Here is a 25,651-nt window from a genome sequence, read left to right on the forward strand (position 1 = left end):
ATTTCTCAAAAAAGGCTATTTTACATGAGATTTTTATTAGCCAGATAATCTTGCAGGCAAGTTTATCAAAGATACAGGAGACAGCTTTGGGCCTCATCAGCATTACAAAGGCCAGTTATTACTGCAAAGGTATAAATAAATAGTTTATGTACTTTTGGGGGGTAATCTGATACAAGTTTAATCTCTGTATTTCATTATTGATTTAAGGAAACATTCTGTTTGCTAAAGAAAACATGTTTTTTTGAATATTGTTAGTACTAATGAAGGGACCTTTAAGGAAAGAATTAGAAAAATGGATGTGTCTCAGAGAGAAAAATATTTAATCAAATTAAAAGTGGGTAAATATTCAGTTGTTTACACATTTTATTTTTATTTCTTTATTTACTATGTCATAGTTAGATTTTAACATAAAAAATTATTTCACTTTAAAATTCATACATTAGATCTGAATAATTCAGCATAAAATTTTGCATTTACATTGATCTTTTATTGCCTTCAGTACAGTTTTTGTAGTAAAATATTTTTCTTGATATTGCTATACAACTTACAGTTGGGTAGATCATGGAGTTGTCTTTTAGCATTTCATATTATTCTTTGTATCTCAATAATCGATCTCGTTATTAACAGAAATATTTCCCAAATTAATGAGATTTGAAAAAATGCATCTTTTTTAGTGTAGCAGTGAGCTAAAAATTTGTCTTTAAAGATTCTTATAGCGTATGACAGTATTGGCTTCTGTCAAAACTTAGATGAGGCTACCAACTGGCAAACGGGGTAGACACATGTATGCATAAGGTGTTTTGCTCAGGTTGATGGGATTACCGTCCAGTCTGATGTCTTCAAGAGCCCTACGTACATAAGTAAAATCTTTCATTTTGCAGAAAGTGTCTTCGTGCATCTCTTGAATGTTGTTGTTCTAAAAAAAGAAAAAAGCTGTCAGAATAGTTGCCTGAAAGTAATTTTTTACTCTTTGAAGAACAACTTATGGATGCATTTTCAGTGCCTGGAGAGACACTTATTTGAACCCAAGGGACCAGATTGTGGCTGCAAGTTATCAACAGAGAAATCTTCCAAGCAGGGGGAAAATTTCTTGGCCAGTGCAAAGCTTCAAAACTAAGCAGCTGAAACCATGTAGCAGAGACAGGCTTTGCAGGAGGGGCCTGGTAGAAGTATCGAGCATTTTCATTTCTGGGGTCATATAGAAGAGCCTGATTAATGCAAATTGGAACCAGCATAGGCCAGTCCAAAAATCATAGAACCATAGTTATCATCCTGACAGCTTGATATGCCTCAACCTGCAAAGCCACAAATCTGCTATTTGATCTGTGACAAATTTCTTTCCCGCAGGCCCTCTCACATTAGCTTAACCCCCATCTGTACATATATAGGGAAAATTGAACGCTTTAGGTTTTAGTCCTTTGGTTTAAATTCCTCTTATATACTTTATCTTTGCTGAGCATTTGTTCTTGAAGTGAACCATTTTCAACAATGAATTGCTAGAATACAATATTTTCTGGAAATTGAGACTAAAAAGGTAGTATCCTAAAATGAGGGCTGTCTGAAAATTCTTCTCTTCTCCATTCTTTTGCTAGTCAGAAATTGGTGTGGAAAAAGTCCACCTCACTAACTTTGGTTTGTAGCACATAGCACTGAATACTTAATTTAGAGGCATGGACAGGTGGAAAAAATAGTCAGCTAGCAGGCAGAGTATTTCTATAGATTTATTTATTGAAAGATAGAGGTCAAATTATATATGGTACATCAGGTTATATATTCCAAGGGGTTTTGCTGTATTATGTAATAAACAAAAACATCTTCTGATAATCAAAACTGGGCATTGGTACACAAGGAGATAGAGGGAAGGAAGCAAAGATGGAAAAGGTTGAAAGGAAGAACTTAGAAACAAAGGATGAGGTAAAAGCAAATACAAAAAAAAAAAAAAAAAAATTACAGAAAGATGATGGATGGGATGTTCCAACATAGTCAAATGGAAAAGTTTGGCTGAAAAAATGTTAGCAACAGGGAATGACCTTTATTAAGAGAATCAAATGCGCTGGGTATAGATACAACCCATACGTAAAGCAACTTTCTTTGGGTATCTAAACGTATTCCTGTTGGAAGATTCATATGAGCAGTGTAAGGGATTTCTGTCTTTGAAGTCTCTTAGAATAATGTTGCTCTTGACAGCTGTGAACCTAACTTTAATCTGTGCTAACAATAAATCTAGAATTTTATGTTTGAAAAATATTGTATTACAAATTTTAATAATTAATGCTTAGCTGAGCTAAATTTTACTTCTTTCAAATACTGCATTCACTAGTTAATTGTGTGTTTCCAATAGTTTCTTTAGTCCAGTAAGTACACTTTTGGATAAACAGAAGAAACAAGACAATAGTTGCCCTTGTCAGTTTTACTTACTATTTGAACGTGATATATGGAGCCATTACTTTCATAGCCTACCTGAAGATGAAGAGCTTGGAGGCTTTCAGGGAGTGGCAATGGAATGTGATCCAAGTTATTGTCAGTGATGTAAAGATGCTGCAGTTCATGCATATCCTAGAGGATGAAGGCAAAAGGTAGGGGAAAATGATAGACATTTTTGAAAATCTCTAGGAAGTAAGTTTGAAACCTATCACTGTGATGAGTACCGCTGGATGTTAACACATTTTCTTTCAGCATGATATGGTTGAAAAGGCAGAAATTCAAGAACCATTTCATTTGCACAGGCTGAGAACTGTTGCTGTTAAAAATTAGGTGTTTGGATTAAAATGAAGGAAAAAAAATCTTTGAAATGTCTAGAGACTTAATAATTAGAGATATAATTTTAATGATGTTGTTCTAAAGGGAAAATACTGCCTCTCCCAGTCATTACGCAGAAAGGCTTCCTATTCTGTCTGCTTTCTGGCTTTTGTGACAAGCTTACTCAATTTTGCAGAAGTGTATTGGTGTTGAAACAAATTATAACTGCATAAGAAATGCCTGAGCGAAAAATAAATTTCTCATTCCATTTGAAAAGGTAAATAATTTTATCTGTTGACTTAGTGAAAGGAGCTTCATCTGATAATTATAACAAAAGTAAGATATAAACTTGGCTACGGCAGTAAGGCTCAGTATACTCAGAATACTCTCATTTTGCCCCCTTTCTACACACACAAGTTATCATGGTACCTAACTACTTCTTTGAGTTCAGTGTCCTAGTTTAATTCCTATTAACAGAACTCTGAGGTACCAGGGTGAAAGTTCTTGGCAAATATGGAAGATAAAGGCTGAGACTCCTTCATGGCTAAAATCAGGAAAGTGCAGAAAAAAAAGGTGCTGGACCTGAGTCTCAATTTGGGGGACTGATTTTTTCCCATCTTTCCTATTGCCAACACCAACCTTATGTTGGGTTAGGAGGAAATATCTGATTCAATAACTGCTGTTGGTTGCTTCATTAAGAACCTGTTTTCCAAAGGAGTAATTCAGAGATGGCTGGTTACAGCTACCTTCTTAGATGCAATTGAATAGTGCATACAAGCCAGGTCTAACATACGAAGCTAGCCTAGATTCTCTAATGACTTCAGATTTCACATTCAGATTTCACATAGGATCAGTACATGGCTGCTTCTCCCCACCAAAATTCTCAAGGAAGGACTCTCACTCAGAGGTTCCAATCTTCTTGCTTTTCAAGGTGGAAAGAAAGTATATACATTTAATGAATACTCTAGCAAGTTCCCATGTTAGATACATGGCAAAGTAAGTTTGAAGCAGCGGCATTCCGTAGCTTTGCCCTTTCCTCTTTACTACTTCTAAGGGAACATCAAGCAGCTTTCTGGAGTCTTGCTAGTCATGTAGGTAGTTGGTTCATAGATACAAACATAGAGTGCCATCACATGTCTTGTGTAGATCTTTATAAAAAAGAATAAAAAGGGTTCTCATGCCCAGCTGATAGTGCTCATGCGTCTTGCTCCATCTTTATAAATTACCCAGCAGCCAGCACAGTCATGGTGCCTACAATCTTAGAAGTTTTACTACTGTAGAGGGAAGCTTAGGCTGCTCTTCTGCCCACATCCTTTGGAGAAAGGAGGAAAAGATTTTCCCATCAAACCCAGACTTACTTTAAATGCCTCATTACGTATTCCTTTGCGACCAAGCCTGTTCTTACTAACATCGATGAATGTTAAGGTAGATGGTAACTCAGGGAGTTGCCTTATCCTATTGTCACGGAGCACTAGCTCCTCAAGTTGGGGCAGTCTCCGGAAGGCATCTTCATGGATCTCTGATATAAAGTTCGCAGTCAAATCAATCCTCTTTAAATTGTCTGGCAGAGAAATAAGACAAAACAAACATGTAAGAATGTGTTTACTGAAATTTCTAAAAAAGAAAAGGCAAATGGGCTGTTTAAATTACAGGTGAAGTGTCTTGAATCAGATCCATTCCTGATCCACTATGTGTCAGTTCTCTCTCTCTTTATATATAATGCAATAATCTGTATTTGAACAGTTCTCCTAAGGAAGGGGACCACCATCTCCTTCTCATACTGTTTCGAATTGCCTGTGTCATTCTTCATACATCTTTCAATGAAAGACCCTAATAATACTTTTAAAATTTCTGTGTGTTCTGGGAACCTTTTAAATGGTTATCTTTTGGAAAAATAACACTTAAAGGGAAATAAACATATTCTCTACCATCTTGTTCCATGTTTCTTTGTTTTCAACATTTTCCTATATATAAGAGATTTGTTATACTGACTTGTTTTCTAAAACACACTCAAAACACTTTTTTCAATCAAAAAAAGAAAATGAAACTTATTTTTGGCAAAAAAGAACAATGTCTAAATATTAGTGCATTAATAGGCATTAATTTTAAGTGCATTGTTCTGTAATTCCACCAGAATTTTCTTCATGGTTATTTTATTTTATTTTATTTTATTATTTTATTCTTATGCTAACAGTATATTTTGGCCTAAATAAATTTTCTCTTTTCTTAGTATTTATTCCCCTTGATTTTTTTATATACCAATTGTGTTCCTTCCCAACTTTCATCTTGGTTTGAGCAAGCCAAACCCTTATAGTTTTCTTTCATAAAATGATCTTTGCATTCCCCTTAATTATTGTAGTAGCCTTTTTTGGCACTGATTCCACACTTCTTATCATGAAATCAATAAGCATTAGTTACACAAAGTTAGGTGTAAAACAAAAAACAAAGAGTGTATCTTGACATTCAAGCTGGGGAGTGTATAGCAGTCCCTGTCTCTAAACAGGGTAGGCTTAGTATTCATGAAAAATCAGTTATCTTTAAGAATCTCAAGTAGGAAATGTGAAAATATAAGCTCCCTAAATCACCAATTTTAGCAAGTTTTAGGCCACAAATAGTTTTGGAATAGCAGTTTTCATTTACTGAAGATTTTCCTAGATAATTCTGGAGTAAACCAATGAACATATACTTTAAAGGTAAAATTTAAAGGTAAAATTCCTTTCACACAGATACTTTGCAAATATTTGAAAGTATGTGTACTTGAGAATTCATCTTGTTTAGGAAAACAGTACTTTCTAATATGCTACAAATGTTCCATGAGGTTTGGGTTTTTTTCTGCCTTTGTAAAGCTGCTTACAAGTAACAGCATGAAGATAGATGAATGTTGTTATTTCTAATAATTCAAAAATTCCACAGAGAATCTGCATTTGAAGTATTGACCTTTACGTTCAAAAGTAGCAAACCACTTTTCTATACATGCATTTATGTGTATAATCCTACCATCATCAAACATTACATAAAATGAGTCACCGTGTCTTAGATTAGTATGTGCCAGAAATAATAGAAACTAAAGCTAATTGCAACAATACTACTATCCATACTTAAGTTAGCAAAGTCATTTCTGTTGATCTTCCTGATTCTGTTGTAGCGTGAATAGAAATACATGGTTTTCTTAGGCAATGGTGGAATAGCATCAAGCTCATGATCATCACAGTAGACTGTAGTCCCTAGGCATGTACACAAAAGGCAAGTGGGAAGACCTATCAAACAATTTAAAAGAAAACAGTTGGTTACAAAAAAAAAACAAAACAAAAAACCAACAGAAATTACATGTAAATCACTACAATGAAATGCTCACCTAAGCACATAATAAGATTTTGTTGATGTTCGCTGCCATTCTGTTTTGATCACCGCACCATATAATTGCAACAAGAAAGTGATTAAATTCTGCTTAAAACCAAAGTTTTTTTCTGGCTATGCCTATTAGAAGGTTATTTAACTTGTTCTAATACAGTGTTTCTCAGACTGTAACAGACTATTAGGTGGCAGCAGCCAACCAAAGGTCAGTTTCCCCCTAAGCTGGCAAGGGTGCACTTCCATCTAGATGCAGAAATAACAGCTGATGGCTGAAACTTGTTAGAGCTTTCCAAGTTTGGTTCTGTAAATAGTACTTCTGAGTAATTTGTAAGGAAACTAATATTTTCCTACAAAGTTATGGAGAAGAACCTCAATTTCTTTTGCATGTTTAATTATATTTTCTGATTCAGAAATCTAACATAATGAAAAATTTCTCTATCAGTCCGAGTTAAGGTAACTTGGACACCATGTTAACAAAATATTTGCTTAGCACCAGAATTTCATGAAAATGAAAAATTAAGCCATTTCATCTCATTAATAAAGCTGGATGAATACTGTGAATTCTGAAGTTTCTTTTGATTGTACTGTTCAAATTTGGTGAGAATTGTGACACTGACTGGTTTGTCTGAATGTCATTTTCAGTAGGAAAAGTTGCTATATGTGTTGAATTTTTGATACATATTTTCTTTGATTATGGGTATAAATCAGCCTATCTGTTTCTCAGCTTTTAATCCCATAGAAATACTTATCTGTTTCATGTTTTCCTCTTCCTTGTAGCAGATGACTGTTGTTTGTTCTGGTTACTTTACTGAATAGTAGGATAATTAATGAGTATTAAAATGGCATTTTTTTGCAGATGAGTTTTTTCTCCAAATCAGTTGTGGCTAGATGGAAGATTTGCTGCCTTAATCTGTGTCAATTACTAACAGGCAGCAGTAACTAACTGAAAGGCAGGCTATATATGTGTTGTCTTTTCAGGCAAGATTAAAGAATCATTGACCAGAGTACTCTCTTATTTGAGAATCTCTACTTGGGCATGCAGGAATAACATTTCTGGAGAGATAAGACTCTTTTAATACTTTCTCTAACTTCCTCCACAGGACAGTTTACATTAGCTACAGGGAGCAAGCCTGACACAGGGAAAAAATAAATTGTCACACCTTGAACCATTCAAGCCAATCTAGGCCTAAATGAATGTAGAGTTTAGGATGGCTAACATCTTTTCAAAATATTGCAACATAGTACAGGAAGAGAGTTTCCCCTTCTGTCCTATTTTTGATCTTGGAGGAGTGGTATTTGTCACCTCTGGCTGGTGTAGACTGAAAAAGGACAGAGGTATGGGAAGGATTCAAGAAGATATCAATAAGAAAAATGAACTTGGCTTGATGTTCCTGAGCCTTGTATTCTTCTATCCAGTACCAAGCCAAGAACAACAGCAACATCCAACAGGAAAATATGGTGCTAAAAAAAATAAAGACACAAAAAACCCCTGATTTGGTATGTTACAGCCTTGAGCCTCCCATGCATATCATTAGTTGATGCACTAGTTGATTTGCATTCAGTGCTCAAAAATATTGACAGATACAGAATTCATAATAAGTCGTATTTATGTGAAATGTTTTGTAACAACCTGCAGCTTTCAAAATTGAAGACAACTTTGTGTTTTTTTCAGAGCTGTCCTAGGAAATTCTCATTTCCATTTTTAGTTGTTTTGACATCAGTGTATTTTTTTTTGCCAGGTCAGGGCTCATTAGTAATATGTATAAAAACAAGACTAGGAATGATTAATGTTACTGAACACACAACTTTGGAAACATGAACTCTTTTTTTTTTTTTCCTTCCCCATTTCATTTGTCTTCTATGGCACTCATTTACAGTGTTAGGCATAGTGAAAACTAGGATTTTCCTGTTGTTGTATGTTAATCACCTTACAGCACAAAGACCCATCAGAGCAGTGGGTAACTCTACTGAGCTTTAACTACAAGAGTTTAGAGTAGCTGCTAACAAATGCCAATTATTAGCATCACAATGTCTGTGTGGGAGAGGGACAGATTGTGTTTTACAATTTTAATTCCCCTGTGAGATGTAGAAAGTTCTTATTTCACTATAGGTAGTCAGATGAACAGAATATCAGCTTCACCTAAAATTTCTAAACAGCTCCCTTTCATCAAGTTTCACAGCTTCTAGTTTTCATGGTCAAAAATTCTTCAACTTTTTAATTATATTGTGTATGAACATATTTATAAAAATCATGTAAAAAATCATTATAAAATAAAGGTAGTTGGTAATGATATTGAAATCTAAGTCAACAGAAAAAGTACTGGTAGCACTTTCCAAGCATTAGCAAATTTTTAAGTTTTAAGTGTTTAAGTGTTAAGCAAAATTTTATTTGGAAAAAATCTTCATTGACATACAGTTACTTTCATAGTGAAATAGTATGGAAACATTTTGACTAGGTACCTATCTGACTTCAGAGCATTCAAGATAGGCATGTTATACCCCTTTTCAGTAAGAGAGGTACAGAAACTATACCTCCTTTTCATTAAGGGAGGTAGACATTCATAAGCAACCAAAGTGGGCTCACTGAAAAGCAAAGCTGCACACGCAAAACTCATTTCTCTTTCCTACTAACCGTCGTGAGTCTGGGGTCCAAGAACCCCAGACCCCTGTGCTGAAGAGCCATCAATTAATTTTGGTGTTGATGCTTCCTCCTCAGGTTCTTCTGTCAGTGGTGCGGAAGAATAACTCTCTTGAATTATGGAAGGTAGTGCTGTCCCAATCTCTGTCTGGGGAAAATTAAGAGGGAAAAGGAAATGTTACTGTTTACTTCCACTGACAGCTGTTTCTCTTCCAGTTATTCATATTCTCCCACTAGAGGTCACATAAGTTCTGAGGTTTAGTGCTTGAGCTGCATTTTATCTGGCAGCTAAAATGAATTCTTGATGATGTGTAAACAATTCATGAAACTCCAACATACTCATTTACTTTTTATCTCAGTGTTTTAAATGTTTTGTTCTATGCACACATGCATATACTTCATTAGTGAGAACATGTACTAACAAAATGTTTTTTTCCACATTAAAGTTAAATTAGATTTGTGATAAAAATTGATTTATTCTGTATGACAAATTAAAATTTGCTATGAAGCATCAAAAAGATGCAAGTCATTTGACCATAAAATTGTAAATTGTACCAGCATAAATCCAAATCCAATGTAGCTATGCAGGCTTTGTTTTAAGAACACTAACATGCTTTAAAAATCTTATCTAAGAATTCTGAAGTCTAAGTTCACATCCTACATGCTAATAATATGTTGACAGTATTTTTGTCATTTTTTTTTTTCTGAATCTGAATACCAGAAGGCTCTGATTAGCTTCATTCATCAGTGGCTGCATTATGTAGTATGAAAAACTAAGAATATAAATAAAAAAATGTTAGATAAAATCTTGATTTGGAACAATCCTATAAAATTTGGCAGATCCTTTCATGGGACTAGAAACCTTATTTTTTCTTCTCCTCTCAACGTAATGAGTCAAACCAGCAAATTTTATTGTGTTAACTTTAATTCTAAAGATGCATTCTGTTGATTTTGCTGTATGACAACTTCAGGCTAAAAATTAAGATGTAGCAATTTTCTTGCATCATATCACCCCTCATAAAAAGAGTATTGCAGACTTACCGGGCTTGTTGCGGAGGGGCCTACACTTGCAAAGACGCAGACTGGTTTATTGTAATCACCCAGACACCGAGAATCCACTCTGGTTGTGTGATCTTTGCAAGTTACTTTACCACTGTACCTTGATTTCCCCATGTATAATAATATTGTTTGACTGCACCAGGGCCTCTTTTGAAAATGCACTTTTTATTTTTTAAATCTCAGGCAATTAATTAGTGTCCTTACAGGGTTTTGCATATCTGAGGTACTGTTTAAAAGTTAGGTAATACATTCACCCCTATGGGTGCCGCACCCCTGTGCTGCAGTTAACACTCCTTAGCCTGTATCTAAGGCATGACCAAAATTAGGAATATTGTCACAGTATCTTTATACCAAGTGCAAAGGTATTGAAGCCTAAAATTATGCTTTAATAAAGATTTTCTTCCACTGCAGCCTTCTAGCACACCACCATCATCAAACTATTGCATCCTGAGTTTTTTACCTGACCAAACATCTCCTTTTTTGTGATCATCCCCTAGCTACTGTTGGCTTTGCTGTCTCCGTGGAGAACCGGTTGTTGAAATCACTCGCACTAGTGCTTGTAATTCTAGTTGTAAAAGACAGGTAAAAGTAGCTTGCATCCAGACTGGACAAGTGGCTAGGATATTTTAAATTAGGCTTTCTATGTAGACTATACATATGTGTATATATATGTATTCATATGTGTATATATGTTTACAGCAATTTTGGAAGAAAACACTTTACACTTCGTAATAGACTCGCTGGATCTTGCAGTGTAGCTATATATCTTTACTAGCAGTATTAAGCATCGTGATCCTGGACTGCCTGAGAACATCTAAATAACCATCTAAAATCTACTTTTTGCATAGAAATGATTTGATTTAAGTTATGTAGTGGCCATAGTTTCAAATATTTTGCATCAATTGGTTTCACTGAAGACAGAGAATATGGAAGCAATGATAAACCAGGAAGGACTCTGAACCTCACAGACTCAGATTTTGACTGAGCACACTTCAGGTTCTCTGTATATTTTTTAGTTGTATTCCAATAAGACATAGATACTATTACTAAGTAGGGTTTATGGATAAAAATGTCCTGATACAGTTACTGGGATCATAACTTTCCAAAATGCAGGGTGATCAAGTGAGCAAAATGAACTTCAGCTGAACCATGACTGAGTAACCTGTTGGTGTAAGAGTAAGGATGTACCTTGTTGCTTTGTGCAGACAAATACACAATGTTCCCATCTGTAGCACCGACAGTAAGACAGCTTAACCAGGAATGGACTTGGGGACAAATCAAAAGACTTTGGGAACAAAGGAAATGGGACAGATGTTCTCCGAATGGAGGAAGCCTAGAGGGAGAGATGCATTCCACACTTTTATTGACCCAGGGTAGTACTGCACTAAAGTGCTTGCACATGCTGTCTACTTCTTCACCAGTTTTGTGGAAATCAGATCAGAGTCCCTGTCCTGAACTTTGGAACAAAATCCGGGGATTTTGAGACTTATTAATGGCTTTTTATGCATCTTTTGTGGCAGTTCTACTGAAAATAATATTCTGGAGAAAAGCATTTTCAAGATATAGTTTGTAAATAGGTTTCAGAACTAAGATAATGTTCCTTTCACTCGTCATGGGATTTGGGTCATCTACACTGATTGCCACTTCTCTGAATATTTGAGGGTATACTTTATGGAACATACTAGCTTGGGATTTGTGATTTGCTTTATGCTTTCTCAGGTGCTCTTAGTTGATTAGTCACTGTAGCTGTTGGGTACCAAAGCAGAGGTATTAACTTCTAGTAATTCTGTTTCTAGACTGTTCTCTCTCTCTTATTACAGGATGTTATCTTGTTTTGGAGGTGCACAGTTGAAAGCCTCCCATAGTTTCCTTGTCAGCGTGCTAAATCTGGGTTCTAGAGAAACTCTTACAAGCAACTAGCATTATCTATTCAGTCTCTTGCACCAGTTGTGAATGTCATAAGAATACCAGTTATTACAGTGAATTTAATGATGTTGCCATTTTTACACGGGTAATGAAGTAGGAGTTCGCTGATACATGTGTATTACATACCAGACTCAGAGCATGAGCAGTATTTGCTTGCTGTACATAGGCTGGACTTGAACCAGTAACCTAAAGGTAAAAGTCTGTTTCCCATTATTGGTCATCTGATCCATGCAGCTTTCTGTCTTTTACATATTTGATAAATCACGCAAGACTGTAACAAGACAAAGATGTTTCTTGGACTATATACTGTACAGATTGATCCTTCATCTTCCAGATGTTTGTTTATTTTTGGCAACATGCACTTAACTAAAAAATTGAAACAGAAGTGATTCTGTATCACTTAATGGTATTATTCTCCATAGGTTTTTTTTTTTGGGGGGGGGGGGGGGTAGGGTTGTATTTCCTTTGCTACTCTAAGTAATATTCTTTATGAAAAATCACAAAGCAGGAAGAATATTGCAGAGAAATACAATACAACATGTTTCTCTTTGCCAATAGTTGCAAGTCTTCAAATCATAATCAGCCTTCCAAGCCAGATTTAATACATGGCATAAGAAAACACTGAAAGGGAATCACATCACCTACCTTAAGTCATCTAACTATGTTGCTGATAGTTACCCTACTCTGTCTTTGGAATCAATCAAAATAGTTAGAGAATACCAGTGCAGAATATTAGCCACAGAGCATGCCGAAGGAGATCAATATTTTCCTAACACTGCATGCAGTATCTATTTCCCCCCCGCCTCCTATATTTATCCAGTGTGACTACATTTACAAACGAAACTGCTTAATGTGGATGGCCAATTTAGAGGCACTTTCAGACCAGGAAATTGCAAAAGTCGAGAGCACAGAAATCTGTATCAGCTAGTAACTTCAGTCATCAATAGGCTAGGCATTTAGTCTATGCTAGCATCCTTTCACAGTCAGCAGAGAAGAAGACAAAACTGAAAAGCAGCTCCAGCCCCTGACCACAGATGTTTCTTTTAGGATGGGCTCTTTAGGTGTCTGTCTTTCACCATTGGCTGAAAAGTAGGTGAGACAAATGAAAAGGGTTTTAAGATTAGAAATGGCTCAGGAGGCTGAGCTGTGGAAAAAAGAAAGATGAAAGAGTGTGGGCTAGAGGTCAGTAGGCGTGGAACAGAATAGAAATGTAGATAAGAGTAACCTGTTTGAGGATTATGGACCCACATAATCTATGCAAAGTAATAAAATACAGAAAATAAATAGGTTTAAAGAGGTAAACGGTAAGGCTGGAAGCCATCAGTTGCCACATTTTTCTTCTGAGGTGGTGTAATTCCAGTGGCAGATGTTTTGTCTATTGTTCTATGTCTACATCTTTTAGGATCAAAGTTGATATCTTACATATAATAAGTTTAAATCCAGAGGAGAATCTGAAGCATGTCCTGTTCCAGTGCTTCTTTTACTGCAAAAAAATATACTTAAAAATGCAAACAGAAGTTCAGAAGTTAAAAAGAGACATTATAAACTTGAAGGGACAGTTGTACCACATACTGACCCATCAAAAGGAACTAGTTTCCCCCACAGCTGTTCTGAAACTACCAAAGGCTTACAAGAAAATGTCTAATTATGGTAGAGGTTTTTGGTTTGTTTTCCTTTCCAAAAGTGGCTCATACATGTTTCTTCTTGAATTTTGCATTTAAGGGCTCCTTTTCTCCTATTGTTCTATCTTAAAAATAAATAGATCTGTGAGCCATTGCATGTTCATGCACTAACTACTTAGACTGCAAATTGTGCAGGTCAGATAAATTGTCATTTTCTTCTACAGAGCCACGGAAATAAGCTGTGTGGAGAAATTAGTGTATTAAACCCCAGTGAGATCTTGGGGAAAGTAAAGGCGATATTTGTTTACAAAAGTTCTTAGTAAACTGATTTTACCTACTCACACTCATTCTCTCAGATTTTAATCACTTGCACATTTACACCCACATACTCCCACATACCTAAATGTGTATGCCCGAGTGGTCTGGCCAGGATCGCCTGTGTTCAATACAGAAGACAAGGGACAGAAGCTACTGAGTCCTTTTCGTGCCTCTGGAGTTCTTGACAAGCATTGAAAACTAACCTTTGGGCAGGTTTTTATCTCCTTTAGAATTTACTAGCTGTTATGGGGCAGTCTTTTTCCTCAGAGTCTTGGATACTCCAGCATACTTGAATCTTACACCAGATTGCTGCCCATTGCCTCCTTTTCCTCACTGGCAGTGTGATTTCATGATGGCTAACATGGAAAGGAATTGTATATATTATATTCTGCAACCTTATTTCCTGTCTGTTGGTGGCAGGATGAAGGGTCTTCACTGAGAAGTCATCTGTGTTGTGACATTATCAGGGTGCAGGACCTTTGATTTTGGCATAAAAAACACATTCCTCAGTTTTGCTGCTGGGAAGAATGTTCTGGAAGTGGTGCAGATGGGTACAGTGTCCTTCATTATCAATGCAGGCCATTCTTTTAACCCTTTAAGCCTTCTAATTTTTGGAAGTTATTTTGTTGTTTCTGCTGGGTCTTACGAACACATACATGCCTAAATTTCCATTCATACTTCAGACAGACCAACCTTAATATTAAAGTTACAGAGCTCTAGAGTGGTAACCCAGTTCTCTAGAAATTAATGTCTGTGGCTTCTGCCTTGGAAAATATAAGTAGACTCTGAGGTTCTTTTAATTGGTCTTAGAAAGAGAAGTAGTCTTTTTAGCACCTTGACCACAGAATATACTAAAGCTTGTCTCAAAAGCAGGTGTATCTATGTCATGGCTGATTTTAACTGAGTAAAAAGATTTATGCTGCGCAGCATTGCTACAGAGATTTTACTTACTAATTCTGTTGTCTGAGAATGAACAAATTCAGTACAAAGTGAGGTAATCTGGATTTCCATGAGTACCAAGGAAGTCAGAGTCTCATTCCAACACTTTGAAATTACAGATTTTATTTCTAACACTCTGCTTTGAGGGCTATGTAATATCTAAGTTAGCCTACAGCAGATGCTTTTCTTTGGAACAGTGCTGAAGTTTTGCAAGACATAAAGTTTCAAAGAGAAATATGCCAGTTTTAGAAATCAGAACAGGACTGTTTGCACTATTATAATGGACAAAAGGACTGAAACCCAGTCCCAGCTATTTAATGAAGATTTCCACAGGACCTCCTGCTGATCCAAGCCACAGAGTAGACATACACAGCCAGACAAATGAAGCTGGAGATCACTCAGATGACCAGGGTATCTACCAGAAACATTGTCAACCCTCAGACCTGTGGTAAGGAGCTGCCTCAAACAGCGTTAGAAATACAAACAAAAAGGACCAGATTCAGTCCACTTAACTTCAGACATTGAATTTAAGTGTCCTATTTAGTAGCTTAGTCTCCTTGCATTTCTGGTGCAGGCAGTGGAGGAAGAATCATCTCCTGAGGGAGGTTCAGCATACATATGTTGTGAATCAACTCCCTGAGGTGCTGGTCCACCTTTGTTTGGCTGTAAAGGAGACCATATAAAAGCAACCATATTTTTTACCAGACATCAGGGCCGAAGTCTGATGTCAGATCTGCTCTTCCTCTCATTTCTACAGCTTATAGTGCAAAGACATTTCATCTGATTTGATCCAATCCACTACACACATGTAGCCTGCAGTGATACAGACATAGTGCTCACAAGCTGCTCTATCTCCAGAACTAGGGAAGTTTCTAATAGTTTAGGTTTATCTTCACAGTGTGGACTGTTATGCTATATAGAAATGCCCTGTCAGTGTAAGATCAGTTAACAATCATTTAGTGACAGGTCCAGGATATGAATATGGTGCATGGAAGAAAGTGCTGAGGACAAGGGCACAGGTGTGATGCATTTCCTGCCACTGGGAGGGACATTCTGCATCATAACAATAGGCATTGCTACACAACTGTAAAAGTAAGGAACGCCAGTATCAAAAAAGGAATAATAATAAGAGATTTTTTTTTTCCTGCACATTAGTTTTTTGTACTTTCTACTTTTTCTTGAACTTGTGATCTGAACTTTATGTCCAGGATCGATAGCTGCAGCTATTTTATCCACTGCTACTATTTCCCCTTCTACTAATAAGAGCTAAGTTGGCAGTGGAAGTTGAAAAGCAGAAATTAGAAGCTGGTTCAGGCTTAGATCTCTCATAAAGAAAGCCAGAGCCAAAACCACTCTTGAGAAATAACATTCAAAGTAAATATTCAATCCCTGGATTTCTGTAATGTCACAATAGGGATTGTGCTGCTATGAAATATATGCAATTCCTTCAGTACCATTTCTATACTTTTTTTTTCTTTAAACAAAACAAAAAAAGGGTACAGTTCATTAAAAACAATAGCTTTGTTGATACTGGTGGACAGTCCACCAAGTCTTTAAGCATCTAACAAAATATTAGGTTGCATTGAGGAATCTAAGGAAAGAAATTCAGTGAAGTTTTACTTAGCTAACTCAGGTGTCTGATACATATTGTGCAGCTAAGGATTCAGGCAGAAACTTCATTAGGGCTTTACAGTTGTGCACGTTCTGAAGCACAACTTCAGAATTTATTGAGCTATCTGTCTCACACTTAAGCCTATTTGTGTAGGGAATGAGGCATTCCTGCACCTAAGTAATTCAACGAACCCATCTGCTAAATACGCACAACTATTTTACTCCATTTCAGTTAAGATGAGAACAAAGGTGCTGGTTCTCCATTCATCCAAGCAAGAGAGCTGAGGTGTAAGTTGCTAAAGTGAGGAGGCTGGCACCCCAAAAACCTCTGTTCCAAAAGAAATCCTAATCATCAAATGTGGGCTAGAGGAGAGTTTGGATGAGATGTTAAAACAAAGCCAGAATACATCCAAAGAGGCAAACCTCATGGCAGGAGGAGGAGAACAAGCTAAAGGAAACTTGATTAGTCTAATATGAAAGGAACTGAGACCTGGGACCTTCTTCAAAGGATTATTAATGTCCGATGCATTAGATAATCACTAAACATGAACAAAGATAGAAATGTCTCAGAGCAGACTCAGAGCAGAACCACAACACTCCCCTCTCTGAGCTGTGTACCAAACCATGCTCTGGATTCTGTTTTGATTGGCTCTAAAATTATTCTTATCTTAAATGATTTTTAAATGCGATAGAAATGCACATGTTATTTAACTTGACAGTGTTCAGAAAAAATATATAGCCATGGGTACAATTTAGAAATCTGGGGTAATTTTCTAAAATATCTGTATCCTTGTTTCATACACCACATCAGTAGGGATGATGCACATTACTTCTTTCTGGAAGAAGCCATGAAAGTGGAAGTCTGGGGGAAAAAAAAAGTTTAAGTGACCAGGGAAATCAAGGTATCAGCATCTACTGTAAAAGGTCTATGTAATCTCACTGTGGAGTTTCAGCTATGACCCCTCACGGGAATTTCAAGCATTGTGATAGTTACTGTCAAGCAATGAGCCCTAGATGGACCAATTTAGGTGTTTTCAGATCAGGACAACTACTTAGAGAATCTCACCCAGTCTGAGGCAAGAGAAAGGATGTAGGTACTTGGTTCAGCTAACGCAGTTGTAACTAATGGCATGCCCAGTATCAGAGTTTTCGGTGTCTTAGCCAGTACACTTAGTCTTTATAACATTTCAGATAGCTAAGTGGTGAGAGGAGCTCTTCTTGGATTGTTGTACTAGAAGTTAGGGACTAACATGCTATTTCAAATCTTTCCTTTTAATCTTGTGGTATTTGCCTTTGCTATATGACAAAATAGTTGAAACATCACTCAGATATTTCATTATTACTTTTTAATCCACAGAAATGTTCACCTTTTGTGAAGATATCTGTACCAAAGCATATGGAATCAGTTATGAACAGCCAAGTGAATGTAACAGCTGCAGTCAAAACCTTTCTGAAAAAGTAGAAGAATTCCTATTTGGGGATAAAGCTTCAAATGGTAAATTTATTCTCTTTTCAACTGTGTAGTTATCTGACTTATACTCGTACCAACTCATAAGGTTTTTTAAGTGTATATGACATGTTGTGAAAAGTCATTGCATATCCACCTTGAAGTCTCTTATTTAATCAGATACCTGCCACAAAGATGGAAACAGCAGGGTAAACGTCTCTTAACTCTGCAGAACGGCAAGAGGGAGTTCTTGCACAAGTAACCATCTTCATGTGTGTTATGGCAACAGCAGAGATGCTTTGTGTGTATGCATACATACATACATACAAATGAATGTGTGTGTATGACTCAAGTTCTGAGCTTTGTGCAGGCACCTGAATATCCTATTATCAGTTTGATTCAAATTCAACAAGCTAATGCAGGATCAAATATTAGGCTTTCACAGTGCTTGTTTCTGATCATTTTGTGGATCATACTTTCCAGCTCACCTCTTCTGTGTACCTGGACCAACCTGTATTCAACTCCCTTGTTTTGCTGCTTATTCAGTGCTAGGATAGCTCCCTTGTTTCTCAGCCTCACTGATAGCCTCTCTGATTGATGAAAATATTTTTTTGATGCCCCTATATTTTCACTTCTTATTTTTCTAACCTAGCTTTTCCTACCTGAAGGATAATAGACTGGTTATGTTTAACAGGCAATGTAATCACAAGTTTGCAATATGATTTTATTAGACATTAGTAGCTTATGTACATGGGAATTTCTCTCCAGAATTTGTTTTTCTCACACACTATCCAAACCAAGTTTTAGTTTCAAAGACGGAAAAACTCTGAGCTTTCTGTTTTACCAGCAAGAAACTTACACAGGAATGCGTTTGGCAGTCTGGTTTGATTGTATCCATTTTAAAGAAGGAAATCTATCTTTGTATATGTTTGCAGAGCAGTTGGGGCAATGAAGACCCAGTCTTGACTGGGGCCTCTGGACCCTATAATGATATAAATATTCATTGAAAATAATAATGAAACTTACTGTGAAGAAAAGGAGCGATACAGCAGCTCAAGTTTATACTGTTGTAACTGTCAGTTTCCAAAGAAAAATCCAACACAAACTTTGTACACTACCTTACAATGGCATTCCTTTGCAGTTTCTTTCTGCTTTAGGACCTTGGAATTTCTTCCTTGGTAATACATTTTCTTTTACATTGTGTTTTTTACCATTATCTGTGAAAGAGTTGATACTGTTCTCTCTAAAGTGTCTGTACACATTTTATTTCTGAGTAATATATTACTTAAGGTTTTTTTAGTAACATTTCCCTTTGGATGCAAAGCTTTAGCTAGGTCTTCCATGTCTCACTGACCTGGAAACTTGGAAACCACAGATTTTAGAGCCCAGATTTGACCCATCTAAGACACGACAATGCACAGCTTTGATTGAGGGTTCGATACAATTCTCCCAAGTAATTCACAGCTATGAGTATTTTCACCATGCTAAATCTTTGCATTAAAAAATGTGTTCCATGTACACATATTGAATACAATGAAAAGAATGCAAGAAATGAAACAGATCTGATGATGTTAGCATGCAATGCTGGATAACCTCTGATTTCCATTGTTAAGTAACCTTTCCAGACCTTAAAGTTACTCTAAAATCTGTGAGCAAAATAGACAGATTTCAAGTGGAAAAATATCAACAGCTGTTATCTAGATAAATTGCTGTCAGAAAAATGTTTACAAGCCAATGAAGTGTGTGTGTGTATATACACACATACACTTCATTTTTGGTATACATACTTCACAAGGAAAAATACTTCCAGAGTATGAAAAGTAGGAAAGAAGTCATGAACATGGACCCTTGATTAACTTTATTAAGCTGAAATTTTGGTGCTAAGCCTGAGGCAGGTGCCTAGGGTCCACCTAAAGTTATTTGAGGAAGATAGGTGTATTGGGTCTGGATGGGATGGAGTTAACTTTCCCCATAGCAGCCCTCATAGTGCTGTGCTTTGTATTGGTAGCTAGAATGGTGTTGATAACACACCAATATTTTGTCTACTGCTGAGCAGTTCTCACACAGCATCGAGGCTGTCTCTCCAACCGCCCTCCCTACCCCAAGGCTGGTAGGCTGGGGGTGGTCTAGAATTTGGGAGAGGAGATGCCTAGGACAACTGATCCAAACTGACCGAAGGGATGTTCCATACCATATCCCATCATGCTCAGAAACAAAAGCTAAGAGAAAGGAGGCGGGGGAAGCAGGGGGAGAGTGGTGGTGGTGGTGGTGGTGCAGGCTTCATTATTAAGGTGTTTGTCTTCTGAAGCAATTGCTACACGTACTGGGGCCCTACTTCCCAGGCAGTGTGTGGACATCACCTGCTGATGGGAGGTAAAGAATGAATCTTTTTGCTTTGCTTTGCTTCTGTGTGCAACCTTTGCTTTTCTTCATTAAACTTCCTTTATGTTGGCTCACAAGTTTTTGATCTTAATTTCTCCCCCTGAGGAGGGGGAGTGAGAAGGTGGTTTAATGGGCACCTGGCAGCCAGACAAGGTCAACCCACCACAATAGATATCCCAAGAGAATGATTCACACTGGTCTTGGAGGATGGTCTTGGGATGCAATGCCCAATTTTAGCTAGGTAGAATGAGTGGGAGGAATCCCTCCCTAATTACTTCTAGGTCGTCCCTCATTTTGGTGGTTACACACTGAATGAATGATTACAGTACCCAATGGGTAACATTCTGGAAAGGACATATTGACACAGATGCTTTAGTTTAATTCCTTAAGGTGCACAGGTGCCTAATTCCCGTTGAAACCAACAGGAGCAACACACCAAACCCATCTGAAGTCCTAGAACCAGTCAGTCTCCAGGACCTGCTGAAAATCAGTTGGACGCACAACCTTGGAAGAGTTTGCATTTCTCCAATAAGTCTAAAAATGTGTTAAACAGAATGATCTCTATTTGCACACAACTGAATTTTAAAATCTTAAATTGAAGACAGCAACAACAGAAAATGCTATTTCGTTTTTTTCTCCACTAGAAGACTAAAGACATGATTCAGAGTCTCTAAAAGGAAATGCAAGCCTTAAATCAGGCCCTAAAGAGTTACTGTACACAGGCTAGATCTGACGAAGGCCTGCTGTTTGTCTGGGTCTCTGTGGTATTGCTCATCATTTAAGCTATGCATAATAAAATCTAACCTGTGACCTTGCATAAATCCTGGGTTTTACACATAAAGCCACTTGTGTGGTTCACATCTTTACCATAACAGGATTGTAGGGAGGAAAGTCATAACCGCAATCAAGAAAACAAATGTATTCTGTTTAAAACTTGAGTGACATCAATAATACTCAGTGTCTAAAAGATAACTTGCAAGACTGACATGCATGTCTATAAAAGCTGCTTGATTTCTACAGCACTGACCACTCTGAGCTCTCCTGGGTTTAGGGGAATTGTGAATGCTTAGGTTTCTTTTGGGTGGTACATGGTAAAAGGAATGTAAGCAAAAAAAGATTTTGGCTAAACATCTAGGAAAAAAAGGCTCTCACAGGGAGGTTCATCCATATGCAAAGTAACATTCCTTCCAACTGCTATGATGGATGACCTTCACTTGATGAATTTTAAGAAGGCTGCCTGAAGAGCTCAGTAATGGGAGACAATACTGCTCTGGAAAAGAAGTTTACAAGACAAAATGAAAAGACTTTTTGGACTCTGCCTATTCCATGCTTCCCTAAAGAAAGCAGCCTGTGATAGGACCTGTTGTATCTTTTCTTGTTGGGTGCAATATTGATCATCCTGAATTTCTTTCAGCTGGAAAAGAACCACAGGAGCCTTGCCTTGTCTCTATCCTTTACTCAGAAACTTGGAAAGGGGCCACCTCATGCTTCAGTGTCAAAGGACCTCACAGAGAGAGCACAGCACAGGGGAGTCCCACCTACCATTCATGCATTACTAAGAAATCTGTTGTCTGAATGAGAAAATCTCTGGGGTGAGGCACATACAAAATAACCTCTCCCATTTCTGGGAAGGAAGCGGTTTCTGTAGGACTGATAAAGGCTTCATTTTTAAAAGCAAAGACAGACAGGAACTGTGACTTATTAGTCAATGTGAAATAGAGAGAGCATAAGTATCAGGTGAATAAAAGTGGGGGTGACTTTATCAGGGAAGAAAGCTCAAGCGCATAGGTATTTAAAGAGCTTTGATTCTGCATGGTGCAGGGAAACAGGCCAAATGCAAAGTAATTTCTTTAGAGCAAAGATCTTCTTGATCCTTCTTAGATGAGAAAATTTCTTTCCTCCAAACTGTAAGGTTTTGATCTTAGTGCAAACTTTGAGGTGATTTTTATCTCTTCAGTTCTCTGGTTTGGGGATATATTTATTCTTAAATTGTCTCTGTCCTTTGATTTCAAGGCTGCTCTCCAATTTTGATCTCACCTTGACGAAAGACTAGTTCCTGTCCTTCCTGCTGCAATCATGGATCACTCAAAGGAACACATTTTCATGAATTATGTACTGAAAAAGTACTAAAATATTCTGTGTAATAGCAAAACCCACATATTATTATTTAAATGTTAAATATTCCATCAACTTCTATCGCACTCAATCCTGAATCATACAGCGCATATATCACCTTCAGGGAAGTTGTGTCCATATCTAAGCAGCAGAGTGAGGTTAAATTAATGTAGCCTTGTAGTAATGTAGAGAAATACAGGAATGTAGGAGGGGAAGGAGGCATTTAAGTCAACAAATGGAGTCCCCTGCTTGTATAGGCAACACATATTACTATCTCATGCTATAACAGACTTTTAACAGTTTTTCTTCAGTAATCTTACTTTTGTATTTTTCAATTCAAGTGACTTCCCTTTCTTTTTTTAATTCCTTCTGCCCACTTCCCTAACAGAAATAGAAACCACTAGCATTTATAGCCTGAAATACTTGCATTGAACATATCTATTACTATAAGAAAGAACCTCAGGAAACAGAATTTTATAACCTCATTTGATTGAGAATGCTGGATGTCCTATCTCAGCTGCCTCTGTGCCTCATCCAGACGGATGAATCACAAGGACAATCTCCAACAGAATTTGTGGCAATGCAAGGAGACCTGAGGGAAGCATGGTAGTTTTTACCTGCTCTCAAAGATTACCACCAAAAAAAAAAAAAAAATCAGGAAATATTTTGGCCACATTTGTAGATTAGGGAAAATGTGAATGAACTACGGTGTGTTACTAGCACAGAAAACTGTGCATCAGCCAAAGGCAATAGCAACCACATGAGTAGATTTGTCTCATAAATGTTGTCATGGCCAACAAAAACTCATCAGTAGCCACTGCATTTGTGCACTTTGGAAAGATAGAATAAATAAAGTTCTGATTACCTCTAATTGGTCAGACTGCTCATTTTCATCATAGATGAATGAGTGAGGCAGCTCTCCAAGCGGTATGTCATAGAACTCAGAATCATAAATTATAGTATCAGTGATAGGCGCAGCTCCAATAGACTCAAAGATAAAAAATCCCAGAAAAATATTTACAAAGGTCTGCATTCTGCTTTCTTTTCTGAAAGAGAAGAAAATGGACAAAATGTGGGTAGTCTGGTATTTGCAAGGAATCTATGAAAATTTAATGTCACAAATACAGTATTTATATGTATGCAACAATATTTCTATTCAATAACTCATATTTATTCATGATGACTCGATGGTTTATTCTGGTTTGCTTCATGAAGAGTCCCTGGATCTGAGAATTTCCGCAGACTGCTTTGGTCATACTAACATTGAGATAATTTTGGAAAGACCTATTGTGTTTTATTGGTATAAAAATAAACTGGCCTCGGTGAGAAAGTACCTGAAAAGGTGAAAAGAGGATATATATTCATCTTTTTCCCCTTTCATCTAACTTCACCTATTTCCACTGCACCATTAGAGAAGAACTTTTGAGAAACTAGCCAAAAGCTAAATTATTATATTATTTGTGTCTATTGCAATAAATAAAGTACATTTTGGAATGTACAACAATGTAATTTTGTCTTTCTCCTCTACCATAAAAAAAACCCCAAAACCTTAGAAAACATTAGGACCTCTTTCTTTGTTGCCTCTGAATGAGCATAATCAAAACATATTTCACCTGGTCGTTATTTTTCCAGAATATAATTTTAGTTTCTTGAATGGTGTGGCATATTTGGACCATCAGTTCTGCAAAGGTCTGGGGAAAATAAAAAGTAGTCTGTCCCCTCCATAGCCCTTTAAGTGACAGTACTCTGTATTCCTTCATTATTCAATCAACACCATTTTTAAAGTAGTGAGAAATGGTAGCGTAGTACAGTCACCTGTTCTGCTTGGAGAATAGAATTGTAAAATTGAATTATCACCCATTTGACAGTTCCATATTTTAGTAGAATAGTAGAAAATTCACCCTAGGCTTGACTATTAGTGTTTATGCATTCCCTATTCCTTGTAAGTGATGTATTCACTATTAACATATAAGATGCCTGACAAAAGGTTTATTCAGCATTTTTTACTTACACCTTGATTTAGCTACAGCTCCCACTAATTTCACCAAAAGCATAGACAGTGATAATGAGTAGTGCATGAGTCTAGTAAATTGTACTCCTGATGTGATGCCATAATACACACACTTAAATATTTCATTTTTAAACTGTAGCTACTTAAAATAGACTAAGTACAAGAAATGCATGAGACTTTTTTTGAATGTGTGTGCTAAGCAACAAGCTGAATTTTAGCTTCATGAAAAGAGGTCTTTATGAAGCTGGTTTAGGCAAGAGGATATGAAATTCCTCTGGGGATGGTCAGCAACACAAGGCATTCATTTTTCCCTCATTTGCTTTATTCAAAAAGACTTTTCAGCTGCTGCTGGAAGAAGCTAGAGTCACTTGGGCTTGTCTTTGAGAAGACTTAGTTCAATTGCACCTTTCAGTATTAGCTCCCAATATTACTAAACGTATTCTGCTTCATTACAAAAAAATGAAGTGAAAAAAATAAAATAAAAATGCAACCGATCTCTGAAATAAACTGAAGTATACTGGAGCTTGGGGTTTTTCTGTCTTTATATTTTCTGCTTCCTATTTTTGACAGGATAGTTTTTGGTCTTGCTTTTCTTCTGCATGTCATTTATCCCAAATGATTCAGCTATAAAGGGTGTTCTTTATTAACCCAAAATATAATACTAACATACCTGGTGTAATTTTTCCTGTGAACAAACAATTCCTAATTACTCATTATTCAAAATTGTTTTCATTTCACATTGCCTAGAAATAAAAGGTTTTTAAAGGGTACAGGGCTTGATAAGTATTTTGTTTTGTATATATAGAGGCAAAACCAGCAAATATAATGAGAATCTCTGTGAAAAAAAATATTATTTACCTATTACTATAGTATCCTCACTAACTTTCAGAGTTTGCATGTCTCTGTACTTTCCTTATGTGTAATATATTGGAACACACTGTAATGATATTGGCATCTGCAGTAGCTGTAAGATCAAATATTTTGATGAAGATTATGTTCCTCTCACAGGAAGGAACTGAGACATATCCAGGGAATAATAAATAGTCTCCTCAATCTGCAGCCTTTGAATCAGTATTACGCATGATAAAATAAAACAAATACTATAAAAATATTTCCAGTGCTAAAAATCCAATTAACTGTTCTAAGAGAGAAGTACCAAAACTTACCTTTAGCTTCCAATCTCTCAAATGGGATGGTGTTACTCAGAATGCAGAGCCAGTGGTATTAGACCCCGACCAATGGCAGTGGCATTCTGGGGCTGTGGGAGGTGGTACAGCTTCTACCCTCAACTGGAGACCTCAGCCCAGGCAGTTTCTCCGACTTCAAACACCTTTATATTTGATTTTGCTGAACTGAATTTTAGCAAGGTCAAACAAAGGTTTGTTCTAAGCAAATGGCATTTATTTCACTTCACAGCTTTTTACCCCTTCCCCTCAAATTTGTTACTGCTTCTACCAATATACCAATAACATTCTCAAATGCATTCTGGA

The 25,651-nt window shown here is 36.7% G+C and overlaps 1 protein-coding gene across 1 annotated transcript; it reads right to left on the reverse strand.

Annotated features, from left to right (window-relative positions):
• Nucleotides 1-439: 439 nt before the first annotated feature.
• EPYC (epiphycan) lies at nt 440-25,380 on the reverse strand. Its single transcript, XM_010561859.1, has 7 exons — nt 25,324-25,380; nt 23,016-23,191; nt 8,726-8,879; nt 5,838-5,996; nt 4,098-4,300; nt 2,461-2,556; nt 440-916 (listed from the first exon to the last, which is right to left on the reverse strand). The coding sequence occupies exons 2-7, from the start codon at nt 23,181-23,183 to the stop codon at nt 746-748; spliced, it is 951 nt and encodes a 316-aa protein (XP_010560161.1). The 5' UTR covers nt 23,184-23,191; nt 25,324-25,380; the 3' UTR covers nt 440-745.
• Between the last annotated feature and the right edge of the window lie 271 nt (nt 25,381-25,651).

The sequence above is a fragment of the Haliaeetus leucocephalus genome, unplaced genomic scaffold (genome assembly GCF_000737465.1).
Source record: "Haliaeetus leucocephalus isolate CR32 unplaced genomic scaffold, Haliaeetus_leucocephalus-4.0 Scaffold151, whole genome shotgun sequence".
Taxonomy (NCBI): domain Eukaryota; kingdom Metazoa; phylum Chordata; class Aves; order Accipitriformes; family Accipitridae; genus Haliaeetus; species Haliaeetus leucocephalus.

Bases quoted from the DNA above. Each gene is read 5' to 3' on its own strand.
- EPYC (XM_010561859.1), bottom strand. From the start codon at position 23,183: ATGCAGACCTTTGTAAATATTTTTCTGGGATTTTTTATCTTTGAGTCT. The intron at 8,880-23,015 runs GTAATCAGAACT...AATTTTCCCCAG, and splicing joins AGCAGTCTGACCAATTAGAG to ACAGAGATTGGGACAGCACT. The intron at 2,557-4,097 runs GTAAGTCTGGGT...TTCATCCTCTAG, and splicing joins TACGTAATGAGGCATTTAAA to GATATGCATGAACTGCAGCA.